Source organism: Nelumbo nucifera, chromosome 3 (assembly GCF_055504915.1).
Source record: "Nelumbo nucifera cultivar China Antique chromosome 3, China Antique-T2T, whole genome shotgun sequence".
Classification (NCBI taxonomy): domain Eukaryota; kingdom Viridiplantae; phylum Streptophyta; class Magnoliopsida; order Proteales; family Nelumbonaceae; genus Nelumbo; species Nelumbo nucifera.
Genome location: NC_142651.1, coordinates 93,909,937 through 93,937,116, shown reverse-complemented (window position 1 = coordinate 93,937,116; position 27,180 = coordinate 93,909,937). Strand labels below are relative to the sequence as shown.

At 39.0% G+C, this 27,180-nt stretch overlaps 1 protein-coding gene across 3 annotated transcripts; it reads left to right on the top strand.

The window, feature by feature from the left end:
* The first annotated feature begins 569 nt into the window (after positions 1-569).
* LOC104586582 (uncharacterized) lies at positions 570-17,312 on the top strand. Of its 3 annotated transcripts, XM_010243867.3 has the most exons (7): positions 574-1,956; positions 6,039-6,278; positions 11,656-11,745; positions 15,427-15,576; positions 15,759-15,883; positions 16,274-16,403; positions 16,963-17,312. In XM_010243867.3, exons 1-7 carry the CDS (start codon positions 1,399-1,401, stop codon positions 17,086-17,088), a joined length of 1,419 nt encoding a protein of 472 aa, XP_010242169.1. In that variant the 5' UTR covers positions 574-1,398; the 3' UTR covers positions 17,089-17,312. The 3 variants fall into 3 exon arrangements, with proteins under 3 accessions (XP_010242170.1, XP_088757063.1, XP_010242169.1); XM_010243868.3 differs by lacking the exon at positions 11,656-11,745 and having other exon boundaries at positions 570-1,956; XM_088900937.1 differs by lacking the exon at positions 16,274-16,403 and having other exon boundaries at positions 570-1,956.
* Positions 17,313-27,180: the final 9,868 nt, after the last annotated feature.

Genomic DNA, 27,180 nt, shown 5'->3' with positions numbered 1-27,180 from the left:
TGGAAACCAAGTCACGTTACGAATCATGCAAATTTGCATTCAAAATTCCAATACAACCCATCATCCATCCCTGGCTGCCACCAGAACCAGCACTCCCATTTCTTCTTATCCACTCGCGCCCTTGGCTCTTTCTGGTAATGAATAATGATGGTGTCTTCTGTCTTTTTCCGACCTTGAGGGAGGAGCTTCCGGATTTTAGCATTTTGTTTGGTTCTGGCGTTCTGCTGGCCGGCCCTATACGTTGCAATTTGGCACGTGTACAAATTAAGCTGCTGGCGTATCAAAACCACCGATTCAAAAATCAAAATAATGAACGGTGTGGTCCGGATGAGTCACAACTCACTATATATATATATATATGTTGATAGAATAGATAAAAAATAATCTATATTAACACACACAAAAAAAAGAAAAAGAAAATCAAGGTTCAGCCAGTGGCAGTCTGGGATGTTATCCCAAGTTGGATTTCTTTTGGCAGAAGGAGATGGGCAGAGTAAGTTTGAGTTCTGGGCTTATATATACAAGTTTTATAGAGACAAAAAACTTAAATAAATTCTTAAACTGTTCCAAAGACTGATCCAATTTCCAATCAAAATGGTCCAAGTTTCTTTGTATTGCATCAATTATGGCTTTCGCATATAGAAGATGGTTAAGCTAAGCTGGTCACTTTATTTGAAAGATTGATTTACATTTCGCCTCCATCGAGCTGCTATGATGGTGAAGAACTGAAGATTCCTCCACTCGAAACGGAAAGAAAACAGATATTTACAAAATTCTGACCTTGTGTGACCAGTCATTCTCCCTATCTTTATCTCCTACCCTTCACGCCCATGGTTTTAACTTTCAAACATATTCACAATTTTCGGGGCCCCAGCTGTTGTGTGACCCAAAGGCCAAAGCGGAGATACACTCGAAAATTCACGGTCCAAAGGATATGCGCTGTACGCACCCCCGCGCGCCTAAGAGAAGAGCCCATCATCGTTCTCAAGCAAGCAAGCAAACAAACGCATTGTTATGCTTTGTTTTGGTCTTTTTGTGACGCGGTCCCCGAGTCCACCAACTTCAGCCTTTATTCTAGCGGATTGAAGGGCATGAGAAACCCTAATTTTCACTCATCTTCTTCTTCTTCTTCTTCTTCATGTATGTAATTATTTCGAGGTTCTTATTGATACCCTACTTTAACCTCTCTCATGTCGTGATTGTATCCTGCGGAACTTCTGGCTCAAAAAATTCCAACCTTTGTATCACTCTTTCCTTTCCATGGCCGTTTATTTGACTAATTTTGCCTCGGAAGGCAAAGCCTAGCTTCTTGTTTTTCAAATCTGTAATTTTTCTTTTTTAAACTATCGTCCTGATTGATTGCTTATTGAGAAGAGCAAGTCCTATAGTTGCTGCTAGATGTCGGTTGAGAGATCGTTTGAAGCATGGGAAGAGGTGCAACGACATGGCCACGATTTGGCGGATCGGCTCGCGCAGGGTTTCAATGGCTTGCTTCACTCTCACATGAATCCGTCGTCTTTCTCATGGCCGAGTCCTCAGACGCCAAAGCTGTTTGATGTTGAATTCCCGACCCAGGGTTTCGGAAAAAGGGACTTCGGTCTAGCTACGGATAATTCGGGAATTAATGGAGTTTCTGCGATCTTTGATATTGGCAATAGGCTGGGGCAAGCCGGGGCAGAGTTTGGGGCTTGCTTGAATGGAGTTGTCCAGCAGTTCTTCCGTAGGTTGCCTATGCCATTCCGACAAGATGAGAGTGGCGTGGTGTCGCTCAGGGCGGATTTGGATTCTCGAAGAAGGGACGTGGTTGTGGATGGGCAGAAGGCGGATTTTGAATCATTGGCAGAACAGTTTAGGGATTACGGATTTGCAGAAGACAACTCTATTCGCGATGAATTTATGGATGAGGAAAGTTTCGGCTTTAATCTGAAATCTTCTGGTCATTTTGGAAAGTCTCAGGTAAGACTTTGGTGATTAATTTGTTTAGTTTTGATATCTATCAATGATTATTTTCCTATTATCTCATTTATGTTTCTTTTTAGTAAGTTTTATTGGTGGCTTTTGTCTTTTAATTCATTTATTTTCCTTGTCTCTCTAAGCCTCAGATATATAGTATTCAAATGTTTAGTTGGGTTGGGTTAGAACTATGTTCGAGTCTTTTTCTAAATACTGCAAATAGAACTACTGATATCATGTATGCAAACTTAAAACACGGAAATGATCATAGTACATGAACTGTACGCTGTCATGCACTTCGGAAGGGGTTAATCGAATTCCATGCCCAAATTGGCCTTGTTAATATAGTGAGCAAAAACAATGTCCCTTGATAATCTCCTCTGCCATTCTTGTGTCTTGGCATGAAAGGTGGATCTGTAGAAAATTTGTAAAGTGAAGGGTCAACTGTTACTCGAAGTTCACTCTTAGGATTTATAGTATGGTTACTGGTTCTGCTGCTTCCACTTTCTTGTAGATCAACTGGCTCTTGATTGACTTGCAACTGAAAAACATGGTCAGTTATGATTCAATCCTGGAAGATTTACACAATGCATGGGAATAAGTTTGAAGCCTCTTTTTTCCTTTTTTTTTTTTATGAGTAGAAATCAGTCCATTACATCGAATACTATCCACCCTTCTTTAACTCAGCATCCTTTGACGACAAAATATTGTTGCAGAAACAATTCATTCTCACTACTTAAAACTCTGTTCTTGTTCATGTTTAAGTAAGGGGATAGAAGAAAAGAGGCAAAGTAAGGGGATTTTGGTGGGGTTATAAAGGTTACTTAGCAAGTTTTTTCTTTTGAAAATTGTTAGCTGGAATATTAGAGGTCTAGGGAGTGCTAGGAAAAGGAGAGTAATTATGGACCTGTTAAGGAAAGAGAGACCTGATGTAGTTTCGCTGCAGGAAACAAAGCTACAGGAGTTCGACAGGAATTGGATTAGAAGGGTGTGAAGAGCCAGAGGAGTGAATTGGTCCTTATTGCCATCTTGGGGTGCTTCGGGAGGTTTAGTCACCATCTGGTGGGAAGATGTTGTGGAACCTCTAGAGGAGCTGTTAGGCAACTTCTCAATCTCGTTCAAATCCAGAAATGTGGATGGTGGTTTTGTTTGGGTTCTAACCAATTTGTATGGGCCAAACAACTATAAGGAAAGAAGCGAGATGTGGGAAGAATTGTATGGAATACATGGCTTGTGGGGAGGACCTTGGTGTGTGGGTGGAGATTTTAATGTAATCAGATTTTGTAATGAAATAAACAACCCACATCAGACTATCACAACTAGCATGCGTAAGTTTAACGAGTTCATTAGTACTTGTGAGTTGAAGGAGGTTCCCCTACTGCAAGCTATTTTCACTTGGTCAAATTTCCGAGAAAACCCTGTCTGCTCTAAGCTGGATAGATTTCTTTTCAATGAGGAGTGGGAAAATCATTGGAAGGATTTAGTACCTAGATCCCTACCTAGAGTTACCTCTGATCAATGCCCTATTAAACTTGGACAAGAATCCTTGGGAAATGGACCAAGACCATTCAGGTTCGAAAATATGTGGTTAACTCATCCAGATTTTGTGAATAAGATAAAGGGATGGTAGAATGAGGAATTGAGAGGAGTGAAGTGGAAGGGGGTTAGATTCCACAAGAAATTGAAAAGACTTGGGGCCAAATTGAAGGAGTGGAACAAGGTTCAGTTTGGGAGAGTAGAGGAACAAAAAGCCCTCTTAATGTCTCAAAGTGAAGACTTGGATGGAAAGGAGAGTCAAGATTCCTTGAATGACCAAGAGAGGGACTCAAGATGGAAATTAAAAAAGGAGTTGGAAGATGTCCTCTTGAGAGACGAAATTTCTTGGAGGCGGAAATCAAGGAATAATTGGATTAAGGAAGGTGATGGGAATACAAAATTTTTTTCATGCACTAGCCAATGGGAGGAGGAGGAAAAATTTTGTGGGTAAGCTAAAGGTCAATTACGAAGAGATTTCCTCATAGGATGACATAGCAGGTATATTTGTGGAGCACTTCAAATGATTTTTAGGAGGCCCTTGAATCCTAGGCAGATTTTGGAAGGTTTTGAATGGCCAAGATTGGGGTTGGACCTTAATGTCTGGCTGGAGAGGAGCTTCGAAGAATATTTTTTTCTTAAAATTGAGCTCGAGCCGAGCCGAGCTCGAGCTTATGAATTTTTGACTCGAGCTGAGCTCGAGCCTTGTAGAACATTCTCGAGCCGAGCTCGAGCCTGGTACTATTCGGCTCAGCTTGGCTCGAATCCACCCCTAAAGGACAGATGTCTTAGCATTATTCTGAGGCCCAGTTGGTTTAGGAGACTACCAAAGCAGAGCTTCTAGCTGTTGTACAGGGGATTCAGATAGCTAGTCAACTTGGTATAAAAAGGCTGATAATTGAAGGGGATTCCCAGGTTGTTGTGGGCTGGTTGCTGAACCCAGACTCAACTGTCTGGGGTTTAAGAGATCTTCTTAAGAAGAAATATGATAGTGAGGATCCATTGGGTAAGAAGATTGGCAAATGAAATGGCTGATTTTCTTGCAAAACAAGGGGCTAACAGGGACTCTTTGTTTTGTGCAGCTTTGTAATTGTGTACTACCTCTCTACTAGTGGTTTTCTGTTTTCTCATGTAGTTCTGATACTTTCTTAGAGTTAGGCTGCACCTTGAGCCTCTCTTTGGATTTATGTATAGCAGATCTCTCTTTGATTAATGAATTAATTCTCAATTTTCAAAAAAAAAAAAACTTATTCAAGTTAATGTGGCCAAATTTTAGATATCTACTTTCCGTATACCTCACTGGCAGTTAGTGCTATCCCTATACATTCTAGTTTATTTGTCATTTTTTACTTGTTATATTTCATTCATGTCACAGCCTTGTATCCATTTCACAATTCACAGACAGCATTCCTGAAGCACATCTTCCAAAAAAAGTTAAATGTTTACTTGTTACCAAAAAAGGATTAAAAAAAGGAAAAACTAGATATGATACTTGTGAAATTATAGAATGCATATGTTAAAGAGTTAGGTTGTAATGAACATGATAAGATGATGGTAACAGTGCTATATCTATTATTTTTGAAAAAAAGGTTAACTTTATTCGAAATAAAACTTCAAGAGTGGCACATTGGGATAAAACCTTGAATCTCTTCTCAGACTTTAAGTTTGAAGATTTCTTCAGGTCTTGGGGTGCAATAGCTGATTCATCCTCTAGAATACAAAGAGTTGGAAGGAGCTGAATTTTGATGGTAGTTGTGTGCACAATCTGGGCCTTTTGGGTATTGGAGGAGTAATTAGGGATGATAAAGGAAACATACTTTCTTGTATTCAGATTCAATTGGGCAAGGCGATGTGGTTAAATCAGAATTCTTGGCAGCAGTTTACAGGATTGAGAAAGCCAAAGAATTGGGCATTGCAAGGCTGATTATTGAAGGTGACTCGAGAACAGTTTTGGGCTGGCTGAAAGGGGGGAGGGAGTGACTTGGCACCTAAGGAATGACTTCAGTGTTTCAAATGGCTATCAAAAGAAATCATGATTCAAATTAACTGGGATAGGAGATCTGCAAACAGTTTAAATAGCAGATGGTTTAGCTAAGCAAGAGGTTCAGAGACAATCTATGTATTGGGCTCACTTATAATACTCTGGGATGGATTAGTTTCTTTGAGTTTGTTGTATTTTTTTCGTAACTTCTTGTTATACTGCTGGTTTCTAATATTAATGAATTTTATTGTGTTGCTGATAAAAAAATGTACCACCACAATCCTATAATATTTAGTTGGGCAATTTTTGGCTTGTGGCTGTTACATCTATCTATTATTTCTTTTTGGCATTTTGTATGATATGAAACATCATCTATCCTGCATATTTGCCTGTCAAATTTCTTATTATGATGTTTTGCTAATAAATGTTTTTGAAGAAAACTTGCATATAATAATCTGTTGGCTGTAGAAGTTGGATTTCTTTTGTCAGTGAAGTGATTTGAAAAACTTGTTTAACTAGCTGTTTTTCAATATAATTTTCAAGAACTGATTCATTTTACTTTTGAGTCTAGGGGACCATTAATATTACATCAACATATGACAGTAGAACACATGATGTTGAAAGTTCTGTTGTTGCAAGGGGGGACTTGTGGAGAGTAGAGGCATCGCATGGGGGTTCCACTTCTGGAAATGAGAATTCCCCACTTTTCCTTGTTCAGCTTGGACCAGTCCTTTTTGTACGTGATACAACACTTTTATTGCCAGTTCATCTATCAAAGCAACACTTGCTTTGGTATGGTTATGATCGGAAGGTAAGGATGTTTTACTTTTTCTTATTGGCCAAATTGGGGTTACCCACCATAGGTAACTACCATGATGAGAGCATTACTAAGATACTTAAGGACATGGAGATATTAAGTTGTGTTCTGTGGAAAATGTTGCTGATAGTGACACCTGCAATTTTCCCCAAATCATTGCATGTTATTACCCCCTTCTAATATGTATTGCTTTGCAGTCATCTGTTTTTGTGTGCTCTTAAACAATTTTCTTTTCGTTTAGAAACATTTTGCCATTTCATAATCTTGTTTCTTGAGGTCATTATAGTTTCATGATGAAGTATTGCTTGAATACATTTATTTTCTTTTTGACCTCTAACTAGATAAAGGAGCCTGATTAAAGTTAAGAATGCCAAAACAATACATTACAGCTAAGCCAAAATAACTTTCAGAAGGGGAGGTGAAATAGGATGGAACTAGCCATCCACTACCAGGTACAAAAATACAAAAACAACTTTGCCAAATTTGCCCAATATGGGTGATCCTCAAAACAACTTTGCCAAATTTACATCTTCTTTGACTAGTGATTCTGTGGAGCATTACGTAATTGAAAGAGATGTTCATTCTTGATGCCAAAGATTTAGCCACCGTATTCAGATGAAATAGGAGCCAAGGGCTAGTAAACCCATTCTATATCTACCAATTACCACTTATGAATCCTCCTAAACTTCTATCCTGTTGTCACATCACATAAAGAAGTATTTTATCCCTACCTCTGAATCAAAGACATAAGTTCAGCTTGTATGAAATTTCTAGTGCATATAGGAACAGATAAACCTGAATAATATCTCCCACATGATTTCTGAAAGGACTCCTGCCCCTCTTGAATGGTCTGGAGCAGCCAGATTACAGTTTAATGACATATTCTTTTGGGGTGCAGAATGATTCCAAATGGTCATGGTTCTACTAATGATGAAGAAGCTACATAGGACCAACCTCCCTCCCTGATGTTTGAGATCTTCTCTTGTATGGACCCCGAGAGCCACAATAGATATGAAATATATCAATGATTCTTGAGTCTGCTTCTTATCAGTGAAAGTTTAGGAATTCCCCTTTACCATACTGACAAAGGAAAGCAGCCTTCAAGCCTTTATCTAGATAGTCTTTTATCTTATCTGGTGGCATTAACTTGGCATCACTTATAAGAAATTCTACCAAATTCCTAGAACAACAGAATAGGAGATTAGTAAGTTATAAGTGGTTTTGCAACCCATGTTGCGAATCACACACATATGGAATGGGACAAAGAAGGCCTTTTACTTTGTATGACCTCATGAATGTTAATCTTTATCTCTAAACTCTCCAATAGATGCCCTTATGTTATTTTTTTTCCTCATTGGTACAAACAAGATTTTATTAATAATAACTACAAATCCTCTTGACATGTGGGATTGGGTGGTTACTAGAGGTGGCAATTGGGCGGGTTGGGTTTGGTTCGGTTACTAGAGGTGCCAACCCATTAATGACCCAATTAGATAGAATTAAATGGGTTGGGTTCAACCCGAACCCACCTGAACCCAATCCAACCCAATCCATTTAGATAAAATAATGAAAATTACACAAAAATAATAGAAATTACGTGAAATAAAATAGAAATTAAACAAAAACACAAGAATGCATAGAATTAATAGAAATTACATAAAAAGTTGAAAAAATATGCAACTTTCATTTTTGAAAAACCAACGTTTTAAAAAATGACCCGGAAATGGAACCGTTTTGGCCACCAGTTTTCGGGTTGACGGTCCAATCGTCTGGTTCGAGCAGACAACCCGTTCTGACAAACAAATTAAAAAATAATTTAAAATAAAAAAATGGTCAAAAACCGTTGAACGGGTTGACGACTCGACTGCCCGGGTCAATGGGTTGTTAACTTTTTCAATGGTTTTTTGCCAAAAACTGGGTTTGTGGTAAAACAGAACCGCTTGTCTGGACGGTTCCTAGGCCGAACGGTCCGACCATCCGGGTCAACGGCGGTTCGAAAACCTTGGAAAAAACAATATTACTGTGAAAATTACAACACGAAAACTGTAGAAAACTATTAGAAATTACAAAAAAAAAAGAAAGCAGAAACGACATAAAAATAACAAAATTGTAAAATAATATAACAAAAATTATAGAAAACATAAAAAAATGAAGAAAGGAGAAATTATAGAAAAATAACAAAAAGCTACACAAAAAACAAAAACATGAATATGCAGAAACCAGATTTATATAGGTGAAGGGGCTCATATTGAGTATTTCATCGCAATTGGCAATGACATTGGAGTGGGAGCTCATGTACCTCATCATTCCCAATGCAAACAATTACAACACTCAGCCCAAACCCTTGAGTATATCTCTGCGCCCTCTGAATTTTTCAGTTTGTTGAGCATCTACTAAGAAGTGAATGATGAAACAAATGAATCAGAAAAAAAGATAGGGCTTTGCTACCGCTTCGAGAGAGCCATTGATGTTGTTTCCTTAATCGATTTGATCACCATTTACAATTACAAATCATAGGAGAAAACAACGTTTTAAAAAATGACTCGAAAATGGAACCGTTCTAGCCACCGGTTTCTAGATCGATAGTCCAACTGTTCGGTTCGAACGAACGACCCGCTTTGACAAACAAATTAAAAAAATAAAAAAAAATAATTAAAAATAAGGAATGGTCAAAAACCATTTAACGGATCGACGGTTTGACTGCCCGGGTCAACGTTTTTTGGCCAAAAACCGGGTTTGGGGTAAAATGGAACCGCTTGCTTGGACGGTTCCCGTGCCAAACGGTCTGACCGTCCGGGTCAATGGCGGTTCGAAAACATTGATGATTTCTTTTCTCCCAAGGTTTTCGAACCGCCATTGACTCGGACGGTCGGATCTTTCGGCCCGGGAACCGTCCAGGCAAGCGGTTTCATTTTACCCCAAACCTGGTTTTTGGCCAAAACAATTGAAAAAGTCAACAACCCGTTGACCCAGGTGGTCGACCCGTCAACTTGTTCAACGGCTTTGACTGTTTTTTTATTTTTTTAAATTTGTTTGTCAGAACGGGCCGTCCTTAACTGGACGATCGGATTGTCGACCCGGAAACCGATGGCCATAACGGTTCCGTTTCCGGGTCGTTTTTAAAATGTTGGTATTTGTTTACTAGAAAAGACAAATGAGGATAGACCGATAAAGAGAGTGCCTATGGAAATATGAAGAGGCTAATGGGTTATCCGTTGGATAACCATGACCCAACCCACCCAAACCATTAAGCCTCTCCCTTATTGGGTTGCCCAACCCACCAGACCCGGGACTAAATGGATACAACCCAACCCACCAATTAATGGTTGGGTTGGGCGGGTTAGCAGGTTGGGTTGAAAAATTGCCACCCGTAGTGGTTACTAGGCTTGTTCAACATGATGAAAAGGTTTTGAAGGAAGACAATGGGATAAGTGTCGGTAAGCTAAGAGGATTTGCAGGAGGTTTTGAAGGTGAATAGAGCTAAGAGTTCTATTCTTACAGCATCAAAAGAGGTAATTGATCAACCGCAAGTAAAGATGTTTTTGGTAAAGGACTGAAGTTGGGTTTTGTATCGGTTATTGGAGATTTGGCAATGGACTGCTTGGAGAATGTCACTTCAGGTTGTACAATTGAAGAGGCAATGCCAGATAATGTTGATACAACAAGGTCGGAAAAGCAAGACAATGTTGCAGATGTTCTGAGTATGAATGAGATCAATTTAGGGAAAGATTCTCTTCAGGTGGGGGATGCCTCTGAAGCTATTGGAGTTGACTCTTCTGAGAGTGGAAGATTTACATTGCCAAGGTGGGGAAAAGAAGGCCCTGAGAAGTCCAAAGAAATTGAAGGTTTGAGTGGAGATGCGGAAATGATGGTTTCTGGGACTGCTATTGAAGTGATTGTGGAAACTTGGGGGTGGATTTGGGGTGCAAAAGGGTTACAAGCATGACTGCAGGGCCAGAGAAGGTGACAAACCTTTGGCGAACTTGAGAAAACCCAAAGGGTTAAATAATGGTCGCCTAGTTCATGTTACTGAAGTTTTTTATTGGTTGAAAGATGGTCTTTTAGGAGCAGATCCTTGTAATAAATTCAAGAGGGTCTATAAGAGGAAGGGGAGAAGGTCATAAATAAATAATAGAGAAACATTAGGAGTAGCTCTCCAGATAATTCGAAGGGAAAAGTGGAGAAGATGAAGAAAGGAATAAATTCTGATGTTCAAGAAGATTGATTTAAAATGAGAGAGGAAGAGCTGTTGGGGGTAGAGAGTGAAGATGAGGGAAACGTTTCAAAAGGGGAAGAGGAAAATGATAAGCTGACTTTAGATCAAGTGAGGAGGATAGCCAAAAAAAAACTTGATTTGGAAAAGATTGTTAAAACAGAAGTTCAAATATGCAAAATATTGGGGCTCTTTTTCTTGGGTGGGGAAGAATTTGCAAGAGAAATCTTTTTGGAGCTGGAAAAGAAGAATAGTTTGGGTGTTAATAGATCTAGTGCAGAGGTTTGATTATGAGGTGGATGCTGAATGGGACGCGTCTGGGGTCTGGGGTGCAGGAGGAGAGTTTGGGTCTCTTGTGTGGTCTTGGGGTTTTTGTCATTGGAGATCTGCTGGGGAAAAAGTATGTGTGCAAAGGGGTAGGAGGTTCTTGGGTTTTTTGGGGTCTGAGTTTTTTATTTTTCTGTGGATAATGTCTTGTCACCTGTTTTGTAATCTCTTCTTTAGTTCTTAAAAATTTTCCTTTTTATTTATTACCAAAAAACTAATAATAACTATAGTAAAGATGTAGAAAGAGGAAGGAGAGACGGTCTGTCTTTGGCTCAGATGTAATACTTTGGGGGGTTTAGATACTTTGTGTCTAATAGAGATTGTTTACATTGAGACAAGAGTAAAACAGGGAAGAGAACTCTTAATGCCTCATTAACTTCACACTTGGAATAGAAGACAGCAGTTTGGAGCTATAAAGAATTAGAAATGTGTTAAAGCAAATTGAATGGTCAACAAGGACTTTGGTGATAAGCTATAAGTGGGTACCCAGGTCGGCAAATGACTTGGCTGACACTTTGGCCAAGTAAGGGCAAACAGGGAACAGATATTCTTGGTTCAATTGTAATTACTTTTTTTCTTCTGGGTGAGATGAACTTATCTACCTATGGGTTGCTATTTGTGTACCTTGCCTTCTCTTCATATTAATAAAATGTGTTACTATATATATCAACCCCTTCCTTCTTTTTCTTTACTCTGTTTTGTTAGGTCATGGACTCCCTTCTCCAATATTATAATTATTGGTTAGTTTGCCAAGGCCTGATCTGGGATATGAATGATTTCTTGCATCACTTGCCTTGATTAATGTTGAGACATTGTTTTTGTATTTCACAGAATGGAATGCATTCTCTCTGTCCAGCTGTGTGGTCAAAGCATAGAAGGTGGCTGTTGATGTCAATGATTTGTCTCAACCCATTGGCTTGTGTAAGTTTAAAACTTGTTTTTAGGTTTTGGCACAAAGAAAAAATTAATACATTGGTCAGTCATGTGATATTGCTTATTATTCATTCTGTAAATATTCTCTATTTATTTTGGCTAGTAGACATGTCCAATATTAAGAGAACATAGGAAGGACATCATTATTTTTTGAAGCTATCATGGGAAGGACATCAATTACAACAATTTTTTTTTTGATAAAAAAGTAAGATTTTATTAATCCAGCGAATAAGAGTTACAGGTAACCCCACGGAAAGGCACGAGATGCAACCTTTCCTTTAAAATTGGCCACAGAATTTCATTCAATTATTTGTCATTGAAAATAATTGACATCAATTACAACAATTTCATGCTTTATTAAAAATGGATGAATGAAACAATAGAAAGAACAGGCTAAGATTGGGAAGTTTCTTAATATCACAACCTTAATAGTTGAAGGAGACTCAAAGGTTGCACTTGGTTGGACAAAGAATGACAGTATGGGAACATGGCACTTAGAAGGACAGTATGGGAACATGACAAAAGAACTAAGAACTACATTCTCATGGATACATGGATCAGCAAATGACTTTGTTGATGCTTTGGCAAAGGAAAGGATTTACAGGAATCAGTTGTTCTGGGGGATATTTTGATAATGTACAGATAGGGTAGATGGGTTACATGTAATCTGGCCATATGTAGATATCAATCTGAATAGGTTCAGTTGACTATGGTAAGCCCATTAGGTGATTTGGACAGAGACACCATTACAACACCTGAGGGTAGTCTTCTCTTTCTCAATATGTGATTAAAGAATGTTGTACCCTGGAGAAGTTTTGGGCATAAATTGTAACTATTGCTAATAATTTAGCATAATGTTGTTTATTTTAATTGTTTATTGCTGTTTGCATTGACTTATTATTTTACATTAATTGTGTTTTCTTTCTCAACAATTATTTTATTACTCATACAAGATATATAATTAAAAACTAAATGTTTAATGTAAAATTATACTATTCATGTTGGTGGGAGAATTACACTAATTAATCCCAAGAGAGAAAGTTTCTGGAACCCGGTGATGGAAAGGTTTGAAAGAAGATTGGTATCCTGGAAAAAGAACTACCTCTCTCTTGGTGGGAGAATTACACTAATTAAGGCCACACTTGCTAACTTACCCATCTTTTTCATGTCGGTGTTTAAAATCCCAGTGAAGATTGCTAACAGATTAGAGAAGATAATGAGAGATTTCCTGTGGGAGTCGGGAGAAGAGAAGAGGGATCATAGAGTTAGCTGGGAGATAGTGTGTAGGAGTAAGTGGTTGTGGAATATGACTCTGCTGGGAAAGTGGTTGTGGAGGTTTCCTATGGAGAAGGAGAAACTATGGGCTAGAATAGTGGCAAGTATTCATGGGCTAGAGCACAATGGATGGGACATTGGAATCAGAGCTAGGATCAAAGCAATTCTCCTTGGAAAGTCATTCATGACCTGCTACCAGTTTTCATTCCTAATATCAGGTATGACTTGAATTCCGGTAACTCCATAAAATTTTGGGAACAAACCTGGGTGGGGAGCGCCCCTCTAAAGGATCAGTTTCCGTCTTTGTATGCTCTTTCTGATTTGAAAAATGAGCCGATCTCGTCTTTCACCACCCCGTCCTCATCCACTTCTGGGATTGGGTGGAACTTGGGTCTAAGAAGGGATTTGAGGGACTCAGACTTCGACTGTATTTCGAGCCTTCTTGCACTTCTTGATAACGTTGTCTTAGACCCCACTAGGGCGGATTCTAGAATTTGGACACCTACCCCCAATGGCATTTTCTCTTGTGCTTCGTTCTTCAAAGTCTTAAGTCAGTCCACCAGTCCTACCTTGTCCCCTTTCCCTGTTGGTGAGGTTTCTGCAGAGCTATACCTCCTAGGGTTGGTAGTTTTTGTTGGGAAGCCTATCTGGAAAGAATCAACACTAGTGATCTACTCCAAAAGAAGAGACCCAATACTTGCTTATCACCTCAGTGGTGTGTTCTGTGTAAAGCAGATGGGGAGACTGGTTTTCACCTAATTGTGTCTTGCCACTTTGCGAGGTCATTGTGGGATTGGGCTTTCTCCTTATTTGGATGCAGCTGGAATCCCCCATCAGACATGCAGGGCCTTTTCTCACCTTCCTTTTTTAGGTGGCGGTTAAAAAGGGGAAGGACAATGTGGAGAGGACTAAGGGCTGCAGTATGTTGGACACTGTGGGAAGAAAGAAACTCCAGGATTTTCTCAAAAACTCAGAGAGGAACAGCAGATCTGAGGGCTATCATACATTTTAGGGCGGTACAGTGGCTGAAATCTTTGGAAATATTCACAGATTACACTGTGGATGACATGTTGAGGAAGTGGGGTGAAATTGCAAATTGCACGCAGACCAAGTCAGTAATGAGTGTGGCTTGGACCCCCCCCCCCCCCCCACCTAGTGGATTCTTGAAATTAAACTTTGATGGATGCAGTAGGGGAAACCCAAGACAATCAGGGATCGGGGGTGTCTTTAGAGATGAAAATGGGATCATCTCTGCTATGTTCTCAGGCCCAATTGGAGTGGGTGACTCCCTTAGAGCTGAGATATGTGCAGTTATGGAAGGAGCCCGGAAAGCTAAGGAATTGAACATCAAGAAACTTATAATTGAAGGGGATTCAGAGGTGGTGATAGGGTGGCTGACTAAAGATCAAAATGATTTATGGAAGTATAATAATGAGAAGAGGAAATTCAAATGGCTGGTGCGGGAGATGGAAGTTAAGACATGTTGGATTAAAAGATCGGCTAATTCCCTAGCTGACGGTTTAGCAAAACAAGGGGCAGAAAGGGATTCTTTGTTTTGGACTAAGCTGTAACGTTAGTGTCTTTGTGTCTTTGTATTTTCTTTTTTCATTTCTTGAAGTTCTTTGTGACTCTTGGAAGATAAGTGTGTTTGTCTTCCACTTGTAAATTTTCTACTGATGAATTAATGAAAGTGTTATTGATAAAAAAAAAATTATACTATTCATGTCCCCTGACTATTTTTCAGTCTTGCTGAATCCAAAATCTTGCAACGATATCCATGCACATAGTTTGCAAATCATATGCTCTGTATGCAGTGCAATAGAGATTCCCAGTAACTCATCTAAAAATAAAGTACTGCTCTGGAAGGTTACTCTTGCTTTATCATCTTTTTAGTAGAACGCATTTTAGTTCTTAGATTGCATTTGATGGTTGGCATTTCTTGGCCAAATGTATCTTTGTGATTTCTTTTCTAATACATGGGATTGATATTTTGAAACATTGATTATAAGTTCATATAAAACAGTGCTATTAGATGAAATGAGCACAACCTTCACACTCATAGAAGTTAAATTAATTAGACATTGATCTGCTGTATTCCAAGACCTTTTCTCAGTCTCATCTTGTTGAACAATTGAGCTCTGTATGGATGCAATAAATCTGAGCATCAGTGGACATCAATGTCTCCTGTATTCTGTCTGCAACCAAAATCTACTCTATTTGAGTTATCGTTGAGTCCTAAGTTGTAGTATTCTGGGTTAAACAAGTGATTCCTAATGATTACCATTTAAATCGGTCTCTTCTGAAACCAATACCATTATAACTGTAAAAAATTCTTACTCCTATGACTGTGGAGCATCTTGGTGATGGACTATCTAACTTTATCTTCTGTTTCAGTCCTTCATGGATTTGCAGTTTCCAAATGGGCAGTTTACCTATGTAGCTGGTGAAGGGCTAACTTCAAGTGCTTTTCTACCTGTTTTTGGTGGACTGCTTCAAGCTCAAGGTCAATACCCAGGGGAAATGAGATTTAGCTACTCTTGCAAGGTTATATGCTGAACCTTTTACTTTGTATGGTTGTTTCTTTTTCCGTCTGGTGACCTTACCATTAGTGCCATTGGGCGTCTTATGCACAACGGATTTGTTGAAAGGGATCATGTTATCACAATTACTCCTGATGTTGCTTTCTCTATTGGAAGCAAAATATTAATGTTTTATCTTTCTTGCAGAACAAGTGGGGAACGTGCATTACACCGATGGTGCAGTGGCCTGATAAATCCTTTTCCCTTGGCCTTTCACAAGCTTTAGCTTGGAAGAGATCTGGTCTCATGATGAGACCAACTGTCCAATTAAGGTGTGTAATGGATGCTTGTATTATTTCATCTCTAATTGTATTCTTGCCGTGATTTCTTGCATATAAGATATCTAACATTACTTTTTGTTGAGTACTATAGCCTTTTGAATGATGACCTACATAACTTATTAATGGGGGATAGCCTTCCCCCAAACCCAGAATCCAAACCCCCAACCCCCAACCCCCCACCCCCCACCCCAGGTGAGGTAGGGGATCTCATCCCGATATATATTGCAAAGAGAAGTGGCAAAACCACCTTTTGGCAAGCCTTTAAGCACCTTTGGGTCTGATATATCTTTATTGAGTTTCACACGATTCTTCCTTTTCTTATAAGCATTATTAATTGTTCCTTTTTTTATTATTTATTCTGTGTTTCTTTTAACTCTTCAGCATATGCCCCACTTTTGGTGGAAGCAATCCTGGGTTGCAGGCAGAGGTCATTCACACTGTGAAGGACAAACTGAATTTAATCTGTGGCTGTGCATATGCATCTTATCCTTCTGCTTTTGCATCAATATCTGTAAGTAACCAAGATTACCCTCCAGTGGAATTGTTGGCACCCCCCCCCCCCCCCCACACACACAAAAGATGGTATCAAGTCGAAGGCAAACTCAGAAAAATCAACTAGATGATTTTATCTTTTTGAAAATGATTCTTAGAGGGGATCTGCTTTTTAGTGGAATGGTATGCCAACATTTGGTGGCAAGAACTTTCTTCATAGTTCACGAATCATATGATCCTTTGATGATACTATTTTCCAGACACTGAATTTTTTCAACTTGGGCTAGTTATAAGCTTATAACTATACTATAGCCATTTTCTTATCATTTTTCTAGTAATAGTTTTGAATGAAGGAATTAAACTCACTGATGCATACGGTATGTTTAAAGTTTATAGTAATAGTTTGGAATGGGAATATTGGGAGCTCTGGTATAGTTTTTAAAGTTGAAATCTCTCTCAGCAGGGCTAGTTATAAGCTTTAAATATACGTTTGTTTGTGTCCTTATTTATCGGTGATGTTTTGTGAATAATATATATTTCCCTAAAATGTATCTGAATTATTCTCTTGTGTATTATAGCTTGGCAGGTCGAAGTGGAATGGGAATATTGGGAGCTCTGGTGTAGTTTTTAGAGTTGAAACCCCTCTCAGCAATGTTGGCAGACCCTCGTTCTCTATTCAATTAAATAGTGGCATAGAGTTCTGATCCTTCTATACATGCTGTACATATGCAATTATAAATAGCCAAGCTCTTGACTGTATCATATTACTTGTGAATATTCTCGCTGTAACCCTTAAAAACATTTTCTTTTCTATTTTAAAGTTCTAATTGTTCATTATTTTCTTTGTTTGGAGTTGAGCTTGAATCTTGGAAAACTAGGCAAGTGGTTTAACACCACGTACGAAAAGGAGCTGTTATATTTTTGCACCTTTCGCCTGCTCGTATGTTGTTAGCAAGTAACGCTGCATTGCTTTTTCTTGATTAATTTGAAGGTGCCCAACCATTGAATGATTGAAGTGAAGGTAACTGTTGTCTGTGCATCTACATGTTTTAGTTACTAATTGCTAAGTTTAGGCAAGACTGAAGTCTGAAGATATTCCCTCTAAAGGAATTCTTTTATATATCAAAAGAAAAGAAAAAAGGCCCCTTGGCGAGCGTGTAAAGTAGCACAACTTGCAAGTAAGGTTCAAAAAAGCGATACGATACGCCCCGTATTATTGTATCTTTTGGGTTCCGAAAGGTGTTTTGGGATCTCATCCTTTTTTAATAAAAAAAAATCCTTTTTAACTCCTCAAAAACCAAAATTTGAAAAAAAAAAAGCTAATTTCGTGTGTATTTAAGTACCGATATGCCTCTGCCCATACACAGACATATCAATACTTTGAACCATGCTTGCAAGTTGGAATTGTGTGGCTGATGCTCAACATTCCAAAGTCTTAAAAAAGTAAAATCCGACCCAAAAATGGAACTTCTTTGGCCACCGATTTTAGATTGATGGTTTGACATTCGGTCTGAATGGTTAATCAGTAATGTTTTTAAAATTAAAAAAATAAAATAAATTGAAATAAAAATGACTCAGAAAGTCAAGTAATTTTCTTTACTAGCTTTTGAAATTAAGGGCTAGTTTGGTTTGTGGGAATAGGGGTCTGGAATTGGAATTGAAATAGGTTATTCCGATTTCAACTGTTTAGTTGGGCAGAATCAGAATCCCATTTCCAATTCCTGGTAGAATGTCATTCCTCCATTTGAAGGAATGGCCGATAGAATGTCATTTGCAGTAGAATCAGAATCCCATTTTCATTCCAGTTGATTTCAATTCTTAGCCGGAATTCCAACATGGGAATAAACTATTCTGATTCCAATTCATACTGTGAACCAAACGGACCCTAAGAAATTTAATGGTTGGGAACCATTTACTTAGCCTTAGCTGCTTGAAGTTGAACATATTGCTATTTGGGTTTTATACATGGTGTTCAAGAACACAGAGAGCTTGAAATTGGGGGAGTAGGATATGCAATAATGTGATTAATAATTTCAATGCTGGTCATTTATTGGATTAATTTAAACTTTGAGAGGGAAGGACAAAAACAAAAAAGAAATTTGGTTGAATCAGAACATGGAGTAAGCCTGGATTGAAGTTAGATTCCTCATTCCTCCATGGCAGGCACTTCCAAAGGTAAAGAAGTGATTTTCATAGCTGAAACCCAAGATGCACATGAGGATCAAGATCTCCAGGATTACTTTGCTCAAACAATTACAGTATCTGGTCTGGTGATCAAGATCAATGAATCCCAAATATTGACCCTATTGAAGTAGTGAAAGTTTCGGATCTTACTTTAAAGGGTCGAATGTTCCCCAGACAGCTAGCAGATAAGCAAAGAAACATTAGAAAAACATGTGAAGACTCTTTGGGGTTTAACTTCAATAGTAGCAATGAACTTCATTAATTGATGGGGGCAATACAGAGCTTGTCTTTGAAGAGGTAAGTGAGAAAAACACAGCTCTTGAAGGTGGGCCATGGTTTTATACGTCGAGCTGGATATTGTTATGTGTGGATGCAAAAAATATGCATGGCTACAGATACATAAGATCCCAAGAGGGATGGCCGAGGATTCAAGAGTATGCTTTGTTTTTTGATATGTAGGTACTGTCATTCCTAACTAGGAGAAGATTCCAACAGGCCATCTTACTCATGGCCTATAAGTTAAAGGCCTCGTTCTTTAAATAATAAGTCATTTACTTGGTTAAATGCTCTTACTCATGCAAATATTTTTTGGAAAAACTTGCCGGAATAAGCATACTTACCAGTGTTTTTTTGTTTTTTGAGTAAAGTTATACAATAACTATTTTATCCATAAAGTGCCATTATTAAGGTAAATAAGTTGATCAAGAATCATTATTTTTTATGAGATCCACTAATTCTAAAACACGAATAAAATATGGGTTTCTTTCTTTTCTATGGGACCCATTAACTTACCCATACCCACTTACTAGAAAACAAGTGTGCCCTAAGAAGAAAATCATAGTTGATCTTACGCAGGCATTTTACATCAGTCACTTCTATCTTTTACTAAGGTAAGCCAATGTGGTTAAGGTACTACTATAAGCAACTACCTAGAACTATTTGTGCTAACTGTGGTTTGGTAGGTCATATGTAGAACAATTGCAAGTGCCTTAATCCAGAGATTAGAGATGACAAAAAGTTTATCAAGAATAAGTTTATTGACTTTCCTAGTGATTGGCTTTGAGCTGAATGTAAGCCGGAAAAACCTTTCAATATACCGGTGTTCACCCCTTTAGGGGAAGATATTGAAGATGGTTCAGGAGGCCATAAGCACCCATGGCGCCTAGATTCTTCCAATAACTACTTACTTCAGGTGTGGAGATCAAATCAGCCCCCACAAGATTGCCCCCAACAACGTTCCACAGTATATCTCTGCTATGTATTGGAAACATTTTTCGATGATAATATAAAAAATGATGATCTCATCAAAAAATATTCCCAATATACGGCAGAGATATGCTGTGGGACGTTGTGAGGGGCAATTATGTGGGGGGCTGATTTGATCTCTCAGGTGTGGTAGTGACAGGTATCCCTACAACTCAATAACACCCTCATACCAATGAGTCAACTCGCCTAACTCAGCCAAGCCAGATACATGGATGCAATGCCAAGTGGTTCTTCTCAGCTTCTAAGTACTCTTCATGCACTATACTCTCAAAGTATGTGTCTGCTTCTTCCCAATAATGAAGCCAAGTGTCTTGCGCATTATATCACTAAATCAGGCTTTCGGGATTTGGCTAATGTCCCCTTCCTTGTTCCCACATTATCAGCCCAGGTAACTTGATATGGATTTTTAGTTTTCTTAATTCAACATTTAGGCTTAGTTTGATTCGCGGGAATAGGCGTTTAGAATCGGAATTGGAATGGGCTATTTCAATTCCAACTGTTTTGTTCTTCTTGGAATGACATTTTCTCATTTGAGGGAATGGTCATTCCCTGCCTTTTCTTTGGGAATAAAATCCTATTCATGCTAATTTTAATTCTTATTTTCATTCTTTTTTGAATCAAACATACTATGGAAATAGACCATTCCGATTCTGATTCTAACTGTACACCAAACGAACCCTTAGTTTTTACACTTTATTTAATTAGCTATTTGTATTTGTATTACTTCTCAATTGATTATCATATCTTGCAACATTAAAGGAGCCAACAACCCAAAAACAATTCGATTCCTCTCTAAAAACTCTGTAAAATTCCTAATATTTCACTTTCTTTGAAACCAATCTCTTAGCTGCCAATAATGCTGCTCTAGCAATGAAATTACATTTTGACCACTACCTGTACAAAGAAGTTAGGGTCAGTTGGGTGGCTTACTTTGTTGTTGGAATCCTAATATAATCATACATCTCTAATCTCCAATCAACATTTTGGTAATTCTTATATAGGTGACATGTATTTTATCAAGATCATAAGAACTATTAGGCTTCCTTTGGTTTGTGGGATAGGGATGAGAAAAAGGGAATATTTTAAAAATATTCATTTTTCTCTCATTTGTTTCAAGGGAAATAGGGGGATGGGATGAGAAAAAAGTGGGATGCGAGATCCCAAAATTGAGTAATCGGGGTTGGACCAAAACAGTGCAACCCTGGTGGAAAAAACTCGAGTTTCTTCATCCTCATCCTTTGCCCCACCTTCACTTTCTCCTTCCCTTCTGGTAAGCACCGCTGTTGGTAATCACTACCACCACCGCCGTTGGGTTTGCCCTTCTACCTTCTATCGCCACCACCGCTGCTGGTAATCACCGCCACCACCATTGCTGGTAATCTCCTTTGCCCTTCTACCTTTTACCGCCACCATCGCTGTTGGTAATCTTCTTCCCTTCTACCTTCTGGCGCTCGCAGACATAGATCATAAAACCTAAATCTGAGTTCACAGACACAGATTGAAGAGGTTTCCACCATGGTAGAACCCAGATTAATGCAAACATAGATCGGAGGTTTTCTGCCATGGTAGAACTTAGATCTGGGTTCACAGACACGGGATTCCAGTTTCGCACGATCCTCACCAAGGCGTTCACTGGTGATGAAGGGAAATCAAGCGACGGATTGATCTCTGCGGATTGAACCTCTGAGAACTTTGTGGATTGAACATCCGAGAACTCTGTTTTGTGATGATAATTTTCCTACTATTTTCCTATATAAAACCAAACAATGGAAAGTTAAATTTTTACACTTTTCCATTCCATCCCATCCCATCCCACCCAAATCTCCCACAAACCAAACGAAGCCTTAGAGAAGGAAGCCCAAATTATCCAAATCCATGAACAAATTCATTCAATTTTTTTCGCCTCCTACATTTGGACTTTGTGGGCTCTCTTTCACTTGGGACTAATGGATAATATGGTCCAACAAAAGTTCTAGAACGGTTAGAGCATGCTTTTATAACCAAAAGTTGGTCACAATTATACCCCAACTCTAGTATTTAACTATTTATCACCTACCACACATTGCCCCCTCATTCCATCAACTTAATTACCCATAATTACCACCCCGTCAACCAAAAGCCTCAATTCCACTTCTTACCTTTTTTGGACTAAGCATCCAGGTTGCCATGATGTGATTCTATATGCTTGGAATTTGCAAATCCATGGATTTTCATCTTTTTAAGTAATCACCTCTAAACTAAAAGAATGTAAGAGATTCTTACAAAACTGGAGTAGGAAAGAATTTGGATTAATTCGAACTCACTTTTGAAAGCTTTTAGCCTGTATGTCTTCCCATCAAATGAATTATTCAATAGTTGTGGAGGTTACACAATTGCACTCTTTAATCCAACAATATGATTATTGGCTATTAAAGGAGGAGTAAATGTAGAGGTTAAAGTTGAGTGAATATGGAGTGGTTGAAGAAACCTAATGGTTTGGTCCTCAAATCAAGTAGAAATTGTTGAAATTTTCATCACATAGAAAGAATTATGGCATGGAATATTAACCAAAGATGAATGTTCTAAATGGATCCCAATCTCATATTAGCATTGCAACAATTTTCATTGAGAAACATTTCACCACCTATTCTTTACTTGCTCCCTTACAAACAAGGTTTTTAAAATCGATTCGGACAACGAACCGGTCAGGGGTCCAACCGTTCGAACCGAACGAACAACCCGTTCTAATAAAAAAATTTAAAAATAAAAATGGCCAAAACCGTTGGACAGTTCGAATGGTTTGACCGGCTAGATCAGCGGTTTGCTGACCAAATCAATGATTTTTGGTGAAATAACGGTTCTGGGGTAAAATGGAACCGGTCACCAAATCTTTTCCTAGTTTTTCCGGTCTGGTCCAGTTTTGAAAACCATGCTTACAAGAGCCATTTGGTGTTCAACTCAAATTGGCATCGATCCTGAGACTGTCTCCATCAAACCTCTTAATTAGATCTTGAAAGAATGGTTGGAACATTTGAAATGTTCATATACCAAGTAGGAAATACAATCCTTTAATGTTGCATTCTCTTATACTTGATCTAATGTTGATTGGATCAGCTATCCAAATGGCTGGTGCTTAATTGGCGGTTATACAGTTTATTTCAGATCTAATCTTGTTTCTTAGGGAGTTCACAAGCTGGTTATAGTTTCTCACTCTAGAACTGAAGCCGAATTTTGAGCTCTTTCTAAGGTCTGCCGAAATTGTTTGGTTGCAATATCTTCTTTTTGATATGGGTATCTCCCTTTCTTTTTTTTAAGAATAATTTGTTAATGATCATAAAAGGGAGGGCATAAAACTTGACCTTCAAAACTATATGAGTAGAAAGCCCTATAATCAAGCAAAAAAACTAAGAACAATACAAAATCAAGAATAACGGGAATCGTAAGCTTTGTTTGTTCTTGAAGATCTTCAAACTAGATTTGATTGAGATGTCTTTTGAGCCTTCATAGGCTTAAAATTCTTTTTCCTATTCTTTTTCTTATTCTCTACTGTCATCCAAACTTTATTTGGGTCATTTTTCTTTTTGGATGTATCATTTTCAATTGAATTATCACCATTGCAATTGCCTACCTTCACAAGGATGGCTACATATCCAATAAACATTATATGTGTCACTTCAAAGCTCATTTTGTTAAACAATTTTGTATGCCCTTAGCTTCAATCAGAATTATGTATTTTATGAGTTTATTGTAAATGAATAAAAGTGCATATTTGATTCGTGTTCCCTTGGTATGTTTCTGTGTAATACCCTTAAACTGGACACTTAATGAGACTCGTGTTAGTTTAGAATGTTCACAACCAGTGGGTCGGTCTGGGGAGACCTATCCTGACAAGCTTGACACTGTGGTGCCACCAAGTCGGTTGGGGTGGCCTGTCTCAGCTGCTAGGGTGAGACCCTAGGCACATACAATGTGGGATTAATTGAATCTATGAACTTGACCAGATTTCCAGTATTGCCCTGGACCTTGGAGATTGATGGGCAAAACTAGAAAGTTACACCGAACCCCTAGACTCGATTATGATACTGCACTAGGTGTCGGATTGGGCTGTCTTTGATGTACTAATCAGTGAGATTCTTAGCGGGGGTCAAAACCTGGGTATGTTGAGACAATCTGAGAATTCATCTGAGTGGGTGATCATAGTGACAGGATCAACCCTTTTGTCGGATAAAGGTAATGATCGGGGATGCACTCTCACTGATGGAAACCAAGACTATCGGCAGCCGATTTCAACCGTTGATATTTGTTTTGCAAAGTATTTTATATGAGATATAAAAGTATATATATTATGGTTTCTAAAATGTTTGCAAGAAGGTTTTAATTCCTAGGATCCATATAAGTGGAGAGTGCAACACTGCTCCTTGTAGCCGAGGGAGAGGTCCTCTCTTGTCGGGCAGTGTATGATCATTATGGGCTGAGAGGTTATGTGTAAGACCATTGAGGGTAATACCTGATGGGCTAATCTTGCATCTGCCCACAGTCCCTGCGTGTTACAAGGTGGCTTGGCCCAGGGACCACTTAGGGTAAGTGTTGGGCCCATAGAGCCCATTTGATGGGTTTCAGGGGGTGCATTGTCCATAACAGTGTATTCAGCCAGGCCTTGTAACAAAGGCTGGGCCGAACCCATGTGGCTTATGTGTAGATCAATGCTTGGGTCCCACGCCATACAAGGAAGCCCAACTGGGCAGTAGTTAGGAAGGTTAAGTGAGTACATAAGCTTAATGGGCCTAAAACCCATTTCAAACTGGGCTATTTATTTAGTTGATAATGGGGCGAATTCCGAGATGGATTAGTAGATAGGATAGGGTCAAGACCCTATCCACTCAGAGAGTCCAGATCTGAATGTGATTTAGATCTAGAATCCTCCTAATGAGATTAGGAGAAAGATAATCTAATCTGCAGATAAGATAATGGTTTAACCTTATCACCTAAAGAGAGGGCTGATCCAAATATGATTTGGATAAACAGCTCCTAATGGGATTAGGAGCTGATCCTTTAGGATTAACAAAAGAAAAAGGGGGCGGCAGCCTAGAGAAGACATACATTCAGATCCTCTTGAGTGCTGAAATCACAAGAAGAGAGAATTCTGCACCCTGCAAATACTCTCTTGCCGCCACCATTACCTTCAGTTCGATCTCCAATTCTTGGGAGAAATCAAGATCTGATCTTGATACCAATCTTTTGGGAAAAGATTAATTGAAGTTGTACTCATAAGCCATCCAGTTGATTCTTGCGAAGGGTCAAGTTCTTTTGGAAGAACATTGCTGATTCTGGTCCATCCTGCATTGCGCCATCTTCAGTGGGAGCAGATTTCGGATCCTTCCTTGGGCGTGAACACCTCCATTGGGAGATACTGTTTCTCCGTATCAGGTACATCCTCCCTCCTACTCCTTTTGGTTCAGATCTGGTTTGGTTCATGGTTCAAGATTGAACATTGAAAAATATGTTTTTCTAAATAGGGAATGCGATTCCCAATTAATGGGAGAAAAATTTTTGAAATTTGCCCCCTTATTCCGCAAGATCTGGGCGTCCATACGATGGATCTCTCATCTCTTCACCTTTAACACTTTGTAATGACGAGAGCTACTAATTTGACCTTGCACCTCTTCTCCAACACCAATCACCAAATCATGCCAGAGAAATCCCGTCACGATGGGTCGAATAAGTTTCAGTCTTTGGTCACCTACCTGCATAAATCCCTTTTATGCTTTTATATTTTTATTTTAAATGGGGTTGTCTTCATTGAGAACAATCGGGACCTCAACCATCTTAGAACTTCCTTCACATATAGCAACACATTTTTCTATGTTTTGATCTTCTTGTTCTTTTATTTATTTATTTATTTTAGGGGTCCTATGTTGGCATTTCTTCAAATACCTTTCAGGCTTTGACAATGTACTAGATCGGCCGAGACTTTTTGCACCTCATCTTTTGAATCCAAAGCCACTTGTACCTTGTTAGAGTCTTGGGTTTTCTCTTCAAACCTAGGGTTTTTAGAAGTAACCTAATTAGGAGGAATGGTCATAGGATTGGACAAAGGAGGATCCAAAACCTATGTTGTCTATGTATTTCCATCTCTTGGGTTAACGCTAGGATTTTTAGAAGAAATTTCAGGAGTCAAGACTGTATTTGGCTATTTTGATTCAACATTGTTGTTGCTTTCGAAATGGGAGAATATTGTGCTACTACCTTCTTGTCTTTATCAACAAGATACTTCTCCTTATAACCTTCATCCGGATCCTTCTTACCACTAGAATGTCTATTAGGCTTATTGTGTTTACAAGTTGCAACAGAATGACCAACCTTGATGAGGGGTAATTTGGTATGGTGACATGTGGCCTTTGATTGACACCTCAACTCAGAGTCAGCAAACCAGTTCAGTAAATTAGCTTGGAGCACCTCGCCCGGGCCGACCTCCACCTCGGCAAGACCGAACTAGCAGACCTCGTAAGATTGCAGCAACCTGTCCTAGAAGTCAGCCGAGCTGTAGAGATTCAAGATGACCTGCAAGGGAGAGCTCGCTAACCATTATCCCCAGTAGTATGCTGCTAAGAGCACCGATGCCTCGACCATTAGAACGGCCCGCCGTGTCGCATGCCTCGACTTTACTTGGGCAGACCGTAGCCTCCATGGGGACCTCGTAACTGACGCATTAACGTGCCAGATAAAACAGAAACAGCTCTGTGAAGAGCTCAGGCCCGTTACCAAGAAGGCCCTAAGCTCTAGTGCCTATAAAAGGCACCTATTCTCACTTGAGAAGGTACACGCACTAAGTACTCTAGAACTCTCTCAATCTCCCAAAGAACTCTCAAACACTTTCTAACTTAAGCATCGAAGTGCCCTCCCCAGGTAAAAAGACACCTGGGCACTCTCACCTTCTCTTTGCAACATACTTCAACTCGGTCATCCGAACACAAGCTTGATCATATTGCAGCTCGGCCTAGCCAGGTAGATGTCTAGATTGGAGTCCGAGTCACTAGACACGAGGGAGCTTCTAGATTGCGTGACATCAAACCTTATGGTAGTTATCATAGTATTTTAGGAGGTTTTCACACTCGGCTTGCCGAATTCCATCATGACGAGTATCAACCCATATCTTGCTCGGATGATGCTTGAGCATATTAAGTTCCACATAAACCATAGTCATTATGGTTTTGGTTAAAGTTATAGTCGTTTAATCAAAATTGAGAACTGGTCCGACTACCAAAAGCAATCAAATGAAGCATCCCTTCAAACAATGTTTTAAAAACCAATCTAGAACTGGAATTGCTTTGGCCATTGGTTTTTGTCGGATGTTCAGTTGTCTAGTT